An 11,180-nucleotide genomic window follows, 5' to 3' on the forward strand; every position below is an offset into this window, starting at 1 on the left:
TTTCATGCCATCCTCATCAGACCAGCTCCTGTCCCCGGACCAGAGTTTGGGAGGAGGTGGCTTGGGTATATAGTTGGGGTGCGGATGGGGGAGGCATGGGGGTATGAGGCTGAGGCAGGAGGCAGTGGGAGGTGACGGGAACTGGGGAGATGAGAAGGGGCGAAAGTGAGGGTGCACCCGGAGCTGGTTGACAATAATCTGTCCTTCCCAGGAAGAAGAAAAGCTACACACCCTGGCCGCCTCCAGCTCTTGGTGCACCAGCTCTAACGGAAGCCTCTCCTCTGGTGTCACCTCCGGCTACAATAGCAGCCCAGCCTTGCCAGGCCAGCTCCAGTCCCCAGACAGTGTGGTGAGTAGGCAAATGCAAGCACAAGTTGGCTGGGAGCTCCGTGGCAAGAGTTTGGGAGGAAGTTCTACCTCCTGGAGGCCACTGCTGACATGAGCCCTTCTCCTGTACGATGGCCTTTGTCTTCCCTGTGGTTTTTGTCTCCCCTCCCTGTTTACTCATTCATTCTTTCAACAAGTGTTTATTTTGTAGGCACTATTTGAGGCACTGAGCAAAATTGTTCTTGTCCTTAAACAGATTATTAGAGGGATAAATATTAAACAGCTTATTTTATGATTATTTAATTATTGTTGCAGTAGGTTCTGTGAAGAGGGGTGCTAAGCTGGATGAAACAGGGACCTGACCTAGTCTGGAGGGTCAGCAAAGATGCTCTGAAAAGAATGTGTTTAAACTGAGACTAGAAGGCTGATAAGTAGTTACTCAGTAAAAGTTGGTGTCTGGAGATATATGGGGGGCAGGAGAATAGCCTTCCAGGCAGAGGGCCCAGCAAGTGAGGGAGGAGGAGTTGGGGGAACTAAAAGAAGGTTAGTGTGGCTGGAATGTAAAGAGTGAGATGGAGGAATCACGAGAAGGGACTAGAAAAGGCAAGGTTGTGTAGACGCTATTGAAAATTCTGGCTGCTGTCTAATCCATCTGATCATGTTACTTCTCAAAGCTGCTGACAAGCTTTTTAGCGGGGAGGAGAATGACGAGCTTGTCAGAGAAGTGGCAAGAGCAGCCCTGGGTAGACCCGCTCACGACCTTGGCAAAGCCGAGTGAGAGATGACGGTTGCTTGGTTCAGGGCACCGCCCGAGTGGAGGAGCAGATGTGGATGCGCTGGCTAGAGCGTCCACAGGACGCAGGGGCAGATTGGAAGTTGGAGGCTGGAAGCAGGAGGAGTCAGAACCACATGTACTTTGGGCTCGAAGGGCTGGTGGTGTCCATGTGACGAAGAACCCTGAAGGGGGCAGGGTTTGAGGGGAAGATCATGAGTCTAGTTTGGTATTTACCACGTTGAAAGTGCTTCTGAGAAATGCAGGGGAGCAGCTGGAAATCAGGCAGTTGGGATCCAGATCTGGAGCTCAGAGGTAAGATCTGGCTGGGGATATAAAATCTGAAATTCCTTTTATAAGCAAAACTTCACATATTTAAAAAAAAATAGTATTCAAACAGTAGCAAAAGACATAGAATGTCAAGTGCATTTTTCAGTCTTTTTGCCTCCCCAGAACCAGTTTGGTGTATATTTCCAGAGATAGTCTGTGCATCTATAAGAAAATGTGTATCTTTTGAGAATATGTATATGCTTTTTTTGTAAAGCTCATGAATGGGAGCATACTGTACCCATTTTGTCTCTGCTTTATTCTTAAAAATATTTTCTAGATATCATTTCATATCAGTAAATGCTCTTTTTAACAGTTGAATAGTGTTTCTTTTTTACTGCATGTTTTTAAATGTGATGTTTTGTAGAGATAATCATGTAGTAGGAAAGGAAAAAAAATACACATATATAGAGGTATGCAGGGAAGTAGCCATTCCTGTCCCTCATCTACCTAGATGAGGGACACCCAAGAGAACAGTGGTGGGCCTCCTAGAGTGTTATAAATACAGAATTAAAGTGCATTATGCCAGTGTTCTGTACTTACATTTTTTCATTCATTATATCTTAGAGCCCTTTCTACATGAGAATGCAGAGAACTTTCTTTTCTTTTCTGTCGCTGCACAGTGTTCCACTATAGAGAAGCACTGTATTTATTTAACCAGTCCCCCACCTTGGGTTGTTTTCAGTCTTTTGCTGTTGTAAACAGTGCTTTGTGCATGTATCATTTCATACATGTGCACATATATCTGTGGGGTAAATTCCCAGAAGTGGACTTATACAAAGATATGGGCATTTGAAACTGATAGGTATTGGCAGGCTTCCCCTCACAGATGTCCTACTTTATACTCTTGCCCCCACCCCAGCAGGGGGAGAGAGTGCATCTCCCCCCACACCTTCACCAACGTGTTACCAAATGTTTGGACTTTTGCTGGGCGGTCTGTTCATATCCTTTGCTCATTTATCTCCTTTTTTTTTGTTCCTTACCAGTTTCAAGGAGTTCTTTATATATTAGCAAGATAGCCCTTTGCCTGATAGGAATTAGAAATTTTTTCCCCTAGTTCTTCATTCTCTTTTGGCTTTGCTTCTTGTGTTTGGAGCCATTCAGAAAGTTTTATCTATCAGTTTTCCTTTTATAGTGTCTGTGTTCTGAATCATAATTAGAAATACATTCTCCATTCCAAAGTTATAAATAATTTTTTCTGTAGTTTCTTCTAGAACTTGTATGGTTTTATTTTTCATATATAAGTCTTTGCTCCATTTGGGATGCATATATAGTGTGAGGTGTGGATCCAACTTTATTCTTCCCGAAGGTTATCTAGTTATCCCTATCGTGATTATTAGATAGTTCATCTAGACAGTTCCTCTTTGTCTCACTAGTTTAAGATGTCAACTTTTCTTGTACCAAGGCTTATAATATATTCTATTCATTACTCTTCTTTTTTTAGATTATCATTATTTTTCACTGAAATACAGTTGATTTACAGTGGTGTGTTAATTTCTGCTATGTAGCAAAGTGATTCAGTTATACATATATGTACATTCCTTTTTTTATATGCTTTTTTATTATGGTTTATCATAGAATATTGAATACAGTTCCCTGTGCTATACAGTAGGACCTTGTTGTTCCCATTATTCTTCTTTTTCTGACCCTGTATTCTTTTTTAAATTTACTTTTTATTTTATATTGGGGTATAGTTGACTTACAATGTTGTGTTAGTTTCAGGTGTACAGCAAAGTGGTTCAGTTATACATATCATTCTTTTTCAGATTCTTTTCCCATATAGGTTATTACAGAATATTGAGTAGAGTTCCCTGTGCTGTACAACAGGTCCTTGTTGATTATCTGTTTTATATATAGTAGTGTGTGTATGTTAATCCCAACCTCCTACTTTATCCTTCCCCCCTGCCCCACCTTTCCCCTTTGGTAAACATAAGTTTGTTTTCAAAGTCTGGGAGTCTCTTTCTGTTTTGTAAATAAGTTCATTTGTATCATCTTTTTGGATTGCACATATAAGTGATATCATATGATATTTGTCTTTCTCTGTCTGATTTACTTCACTTAGTATGATAATCTCTAGTTCCATCCGTATTGCTGAAAATGGCATTATTTCATTCTTTTTTTATGGCTGAGTAATATTCCATTGTATGTACCACATCTTCTCAATCCATTCATGTGTCGATGGACATTTAGGTTGCTTCCATGTCTTGGCTATTGTAAATAGTGCTGCAATGAACATTGGGGTATGTGCATATTTTCAAAGTATGTTTTTCTCCAGATATATGTCCGGGAGTGGGATTGCTGGATCATATGGTAGTTCTATTTTTAGTTTTTTAAGGAACCTCCGTACTGTTCTCCATAGTGGTTGTACCAATTTACATTCCCACCAACAATGTAGGAGGGTTCCTTTTTCTCCACACCTTCTCCAGCATTTGTTATTTGTAGACTTTTGGATAATGGCCATTCTGACTGGTGGGAGGTGATACCTCCTTGTAGTTTTGATTTGCATTTCTCTAATAATTATCTGTATTGAGCATCTTTTCATGTGCTTTATGGCCATCTGTATGTCTTCTTTGGAGAAATGTCTGTTTAGATCTTCTGCCTTTTTTTTTTTTTTTCTTTTTGCGGTACGCGGGCCTCTCACTGCTGTGGCCTCTCCCGTTGTGGAGCACAGGCTCCGGATGTGCAGGCTCAGCAGCCATGGCTCACGGGCCTAGCTGCTCCGCAGCATGTGGGCTCTTCCTGGACCGGGGCACGAACCCCTGTCCCCTGCATTGGCAGGCGGGCTCCCAACCACTGTGCCACCAGGGAAGCCCTTCTGCCCATTTTTTTTGTGTGTGTGGTACATGGGCCTCTCACTGCTGTGGCCTCTCCCGTTGCGGAGCACAGGCTCTGGATGCACAGGCTTAGCAGCCATGGCTCATGGGCCCAGCCGCTCCGCGACATGTGGGATCTTCCCAGACCAGGCCATGAACCTGTGTCCCCTGCATCGGCAGGCAGACTCTCAACCACTGCACCACCAGGGAAGCTCCCCATTTTTTGATTGGGTTGTTTTTTTGATATTGAGCTGCATGAGCTGTTTGTATATTTTGAAAATTAATCCGTTCTCAGTCTCTTTGCTTGCAAATATTTTCTCCCATTCTGTGGGTTGTCTTTTTGTTTCTTATGGTTTCCTTTGCTGTGCAAAAGCTTTTAAGTTTAATTAGCTACCATTTGTTTATTTTTGTTTTTACTTTCATTTCTCTGGGAGGTGAGTTCAAAAAGATATTGCTGCAATTTATGTCAAAGAGTGTTCTGCCTGTGTTTTCCTCTAAGAGTTTTATAGTATCCAGTTTTAAATTTAGGTCTTTAATCTGCTTTGATTTATTTTTGTGTATGGTGTTTGAGAATGTTCTAATTTCATTATTTTACCTGTAGCTCTCAGCACCACTTATTGAAGAGACTGTCTTTGCTCCACTGTATATTCTTGCCTCCTTTGTCATAGATTAATTGACCATAGGTGCATGGGTTTATTTCTGGGCTTTCTCTCCTGTTCCATTGATCTATATTTCTGTTTTTGTGCCAGTACCGTACTGTTTTGATTACTGTAGCTTTGTAGTATAGTTTGAAGTCAGGGAGCCTGATTCCTCCAATTCAGTTTTTCTTTCTCAGGATTGCTTTGGCTATTTGGAGTCTTTTGTGTTTCCATACAAATTTTAAAATTTCTTGTTCTAGTTCTGTGAAAAATGCCATTGGTAATTTGATAGGGATTGCATTGAATCTGTAGATTGCCTTGGGTAGTATAGTCATTTTGACAGTATTGATTCTTCCAAGAACATGGTATATCTTTCCATCTGTTTGTGTCATCTTCGATTTCTTTCATCAGCATTTATAGTTTTCGGAGTACAGGTCTTTGCCTCCTTAGGTAGGTATATTCCTAGGTATTTTATTCTTTTTGTTGCAATGGTAAATGGGAGTGTATCCTTAATATCTCTCTCTGATCTTTCATTGTTAGTGTATAGATATGCAGCAGATTTCCATGTATTAATTTTATATCCTGCAACATTACCACATTCATTGATGAGTAGCATCTTTAGGATTTTTTATGTATAGTATCATGTCATCTGCAAACAGTGACAGTTTTACTTCTTCTTTTCCAATTTGGATTCCTTTTATTTCTTTTTCTTCTCTGATTGCCATGGCTAGGACTTCCAAAACTATGTTGAGTAAGAGTGGTGAGAGTGGACAACCTTGTCTTGTTCCTGATCTTAGAGGAAGTACTTTCAGCTTTTCACCATTGATTATGACGTTAGCTGTGGGTTTGTCATATATGGCCTTTATTATGTTGAGGTAGGTTCCCTCTATGCCCACTTTCTGGAGAGTTTTTATCATAAATGGGGCTGAATTTTGTCAAAAGCTTTTTCTGCATCTATTGAGATGATAATATGGTTTTTATTCTTTAATTTGTTAATGTGTTATATCACACTGATTGATTTGTAGATATTGAAAAATTCTTGCATCCCTGGGATAAATCCCACTTGATCATGGTGTATGATCCTTTTATAATTCTTTGGTTGGATTCAGTTTGCTAGTATTTGTTGAGGATTTTTGCATCTATGTTCATCAGTGATATTGGCCTGTAATTTTCTTTTTTTGTGTTGTCTTTGGTTTCGGTATCAGAGTGATGGTGGCCTTATAGAATGAGTCTGGGAATGTGCCTTCCTCTGCAATTGTTTAGAATAGTTTCAGAAGGATAGGTGTTAATTCTTCTCTAAATGTTTGATAGAATTCATCTGTGAAGCCATCTGGTCCTGGACTTCTGTTTGTTGGGAGTTTTTAAATCCCAGTTTCAATTTCAGTAATTGTGATTGGTCTGCTCATATTTTCTGTTTCTTCCTGGTTCAGTCTTGGAAGATTGTACCTTTCTAAGAATTTGTCCGTTTCTTCTAGGTTGTCCCTTTTACTGGCGTATAGTTCCTTGTAGTAGTCTCTTATGATCCTTTGTATTTCTCTGGAGTTAGTTGTAACTTCTTTTTTAAAAATCAATTAATTTATTTTTGGCTGCATTGGGTCTTCATTGCTGCACTGCACGTGGGCTTTCTCTAATCGCGGGAAGCAGGGGCTACTCTTTGTTGCGGTGTGCGGGCTTCTCATTGTGGTGGCTACTCTTGTTGTGGAGCACAGGCTCTAGAGCGCAGGCTCAGTAGTCGTGGTACACAGGCTTAGTTGCTCCGCAGCATGTGGGATCTTCCCAGACCAGGGCTTGAACTCGTTTCCCCTGTATTGGCAGGTGGATTCTTAACCACTGCACCACCAGGGAAGTCCCTGTAACTTCTTTTTCATTTATAATTTTATTGATTTGAGCCTTTTCCCTTTTTTTCTTTTTTTTTTTTTTTTTTTTTTTTTTTTTTGCGGTACGCGGGCCTCTCACCGCTGCGGTCTCTCCCGTTGCGGAGCACAGGGTCCGGACACGCAGGCTCAGCGGCCACGGCTCACGGGCCCAGCCGCTCCGCGGCACGTGGGATCTTCCCGGACCGGGGCACGAACCCGTGTACCCCGCATCGGCAGGCGGACTCTTAACCACTGCGCCACCAGGGAAGCCCCCTTTTTTTCTTGATGAGTCCGGCTAAATGTTTATCATTTTTGTTTATCTTTTCAAAGAACCAGCTTTTAGTTTCATTTTTTCTATTGTTTTCTTCATCTCTATTTATTTCTGCTCTCATCTTTATGATTTCTTTCCTTCTACTAACTTTGGGTTGTGTTTGTTCTTCTTTCTCTCATTGGTTTAGGTGTAAGGATAGGTTGTTTATTTGAGATTTCTCTTGTTTCCTGAGGTAAGATTGTATGGCTATAAACATCCCTCTTCCTTGGCATTCCTTGGCTGGTAACTGTATCACTCCAGCCAGCCTTTGCCTTTGGTATCACCTGGTTTCTCCCTGTGTATCTCTGTGTCCCTGTGTCTTCGTGTGGCCTTCTTATAAGGACACCAGTCATTGGATGTATGGCCCACTCTAATCCAGTGGGACCTCATCGTAACTTGATTGCATCTGCAAAGACCCTATTTCTAAACAAAGTTACATTTACAGACAGCAGGAGTTAGGACTTCAACATATCATTTTTGGAGGACAATAATTCACCGCACAACAAGGGCTCATCCACTTGTAGCATGTATCAGAATTTCATTCCTTTTTATGGCTAATAATATCACATTGTGTGACTATCACATTTATTTGTCTCTTCATCAGCTGATGGACATTTAGGTTGTTTCCACTTTTTACCTATTATGAATAATGCTGCTGTGAACATTAATGTACAAGTTTTTGTGTGGACGTGTTTTCACTTCTCTTGGGTTTTACCTAGGAGTTGGACTGAGATCATAGGGTAACTCTGTTTTACCACTTGAAGAACTGCCAGACTGTTTTTCAAAGTGGCTGCACTATCCTGCAGTCCCATCAACAGTGTATAAACAATGTATTTCTCCACATCCTAGGCAACACTTGTTATTATTCATCTTTTAAATTATATTCATCCCAGTGGGATGTCAGGTGGTACCTCATCGTTTGCATCATCCTAATGGTTAATGGTGTTGAAATTTTCATGTGCTTATTATAAATTTATAAATTTTTTTGGAGCAATGTCTTTTCACATCTTTTGTCCATTTTCTAATTGGGTTGTCTTTTTATTATTAAGGCAAAGGGTTCTTTATATATTCTAGTATAAGTCCCTTATCAGTTATATGATTTATAAAAATTTTCTTTATTCTGTGTGTTGTCTTTTCACTTTCTTGATGGTGTCTTTTGAAGTGCAAAGTTTTAAATTTTGATCATGTCTACTTAATTTTTTTCTTTTGTTGCTTGTGCTTTTGGTTTCATATCTAAGACACTCTTGCTCAATCCAAGGTCACAAAGATTATGCCTGTATTTTCTTTTAGTAGTTGTATAGTTTTAATTCCTACATTTGGGTCTTTGATCTGTTTTGAATCAATTTTTGTATATAGTGAGAATTAGGGATCACATTTCTTTCTTTTGCATGTGGATATCCAGTTGTCCCAGCACCATTTGTTGAGACAGATAGTCTTTTCTCCCATTGAATTGTCTCAGCACCCTAGTCAAAGATTAACTGACCAAAGATGCGTGCATTTATTTCTGGACTCTTAATTCCATTCCATTGAATTATATATCTATCCTTAGGCCAGTACCACACTGTCTTGATAACTGTTTAGGTTTGTGGTAGATTTTGAAATCCAATCAGGAAGTGTATGTCTTCCAATTTTGTTCTTTTTCAAGATTGTTTTGGCTATTCTGGGTCCATTGACTGTACATATGAATTTTAGGGATAATCTTTTCAATTTCTGAAAAGTCAGCTGGGATTTTGAACCTGGGATTGCATTGAACCTGTAGATCAATTCGGGGAGGGTTGCTATCTAAACAATATTAAGTCTTCCAATTCATGAACATGAGATATCTTTTCATTTATTCAGGTCTTCTTTATTTTCAACAATGTTTTATAGTTTTCAGAGTATAAATTTTGGGGGGTTTTTGTTGTTAAATTTATTCCTAACTATTTTATTCTTTTTGATGCTATTATAAATGGGCTTGTTTCCTTAATTTCCTTTTTGGATTGCTAATTGCTACTATACAGAAATACAGTTGATTTTTGTATATTGATGTCTCCTGTACTCATTTATTAGTTCTAATACTTTTGTATTAGACTCCTTAGGTGATATGACCTTGTATATAGAATATCCGATCTTTTATTGTTGTTGTTTTCTTGCCTAACTGCCTGGCTAGAATCTTGAGTACCATGTTAAATAGAAGTGGTGAGAGCAGACGTTCTTGTCACTGATTTTAGGAGAAAACCATCCAGTTTTTACTATTAAGTATGTTAGCTGTGGGGTTTTCATAATCTTTATCAAGTTGAGGAAATTTCCTTCTAGTCCTAGCTTTTGAGTGTTTTTATCATGAAAAGGTGTTGGATTTAAATACTTTTTCCTGCATCTATTGAGATGATCATGTGGGTGTTTTTCTTTGTTCTATTAATATATTACATTGATTTTTCTATGTTGAACTAACTTTGTGTTCCTGGGATAAATCCCACTTGGTCATGGTATATATCCTCTTTATATGTTGCTAGACTCAGTTTACTAGTTATTTTGCTGAGGATTTATTTATTTATTTATTATTATTATTATTTTTGTGGTACGCGGGCCTCTCACTGTTGTGGCCTCTCCCGTAGCGGAGCACAGGCTCTGGACGCGCAGGCTCAGCGGCCATGGCTCACGGGCCCAGCCACTCTGTGGCATGTGGGATCTTCCCGGACCGGGTCACGAACCCATATCCCCTGCATCGGCAGGTGGACTCTCAACCACTGCGCCACCAGGGAAGCCCTGAGGATTTATTTGTTTAAATGCACAGGCATATTGGTCTGTAGTTTACTTGATGTCTTTTGGTTTTTGTTTTTTGTTTGCGGTACACGGGCCTCCCGCTGTTGCGGCTGCGGAGCACAGGCTCCGGACGCGCAGGCTCAGCGGCCATGGCTCACGGGACCAGCTGCTCCGTGGCATGTGGGATCTTCCCGGACTGGGGCACGAATCCGTGTCCCCTGCATCGGCAGGCTGACTCTCAACCACTGTGCCACCAGGGAAGCCCCGATGTCTTTGGTTTTATCAGGGTAATCTTGCCCTCATAGAATGAGTTGAGAAGTGTTCCCTCCTCTATTTTTGGAAGAACTGTGAAGAACTGGTGTTAATGCTCCTCTAAATGCTTGGTAGATTTCACTAATGAAGCTATCCCATCTTGAAATTTTCTTTGCGGGAATATTTTTGATTTTTTGATTACTAAATTTACTTACTAAATGTCTATTCAGATTTTCCATTTCTTGAGTCAGTTTCAGTAGTTTGTGTCTTTTTAGGAACTTGTCCATTTCATCTGAATTACCTAATTGTTGGCATGCAGTTGTTCATAATATTCATTTATTTTTATTCTTTTTCATAGATGTAAATATCTGAAGTTAAAACTTTCCCTCTGAGCACTGCTTTAGTTGTATCCCACAAGTTTTGAGATATATATATATAATCTTTGCTTTATAGTAATTTTGAAATTTCAGTTTGTATTTCTTCTTTACCCAATTGTTGTTAAGAGTTTTTCAAAACTTTTTGGTAGAAAGGCCCTCGTGTTTTCTGATTTTTTTAAAGGGAACTTTATTTTTATTTATTCATTTTTGGCTGTATTGGGTCTTCGTTGCTGCTTGGGCTTTCTTTAGTTGCAGCGAGTGGGGGTGTGTCTTCATTATGGTGTGTAGGCTTCTCATTATGGTGGCTTCTCTTGTTGTGGAGCATGGGCTCTAGGCACACAGGCTTCAGTAGCTGTGGCACAAGGGCTCAGTAGTTGTGGCTTGCAGGCTCTAGAGCACAGGCTCAGTAGTTGTGGTACATGGGCTTAGCTGTTCCGCACCATGTGGGATCTTTCCAGACCAGGGCTCAGACCCTGGTCTCAGCACCTGCATTGGCAGGTGCGTTCTTAACGACTGTGCCACCAGGGAAGCCCTGTTATTAATTTTTAACTTTGCCATGTGTTGAGAGAATGTATGATTTCAGAGAAAGTACAATTTCTGTTTTTTATATTTGAGAGTTTGGTTCATGAATATTCCATTGGCTTCTAAAAATCTTGTTTATCTTCATTTGTAGTTGTGTTTTCCTTGCTTTGGGTGTGTATATGTGCCTTCTTGTAATTTGGAAGCCTTTTTTTCCCTTTCTTTTCATTATCACTTTTATATATTT

The 11,180-nt window shown here is 40.0% G+C and overlaps 1 protein-coding gene across 3 annotated transcripts in view; it reads left to right on the forward strand.

Annotated features, from left to right (window-relative positions):
• The window catches only part of STARD9 (StAR related lipid transfer domain containing 9), a 128,969-nt gene that overhangs the window by 111,928 nt on the left and 5,861 nt on the right, over positions 1 to 11,180 (forward strand). For all 3 annotated transcript variants that reach the window (XR_010839665.1, XM_067029080.1, XM_067029081.1), the window contains one exon: positions 212 to 349. Coding sequence is in view for 2 of the 3 variants with exons in the window: in XM_067029080.1 (XP_066885181.1) it covers positions 212 to 349 (138 nt within the window). In the remaining variant the exon portion in view is untranslated. The remainder of the gene's footprint in view (positions 1 to 211; positions 350 to 11,180) is intronic.

The sequence above is a fragment of the Kogia breviceps genome, chromosome 3, assembly GCF_026419965.1.
Source record: "Kogia breviceps isolate mKogBre1 chromosome 3, mKogBre1 haplotype 1, whole genome shotgun sequence".
Classification (NCBI taxonomy): domain Eukaryota; kingdom Metazoa; phylum Chordata; class Mammalia; order Artiodactyla; family Physeteridae; genus Kogia; species Kogia breviceps.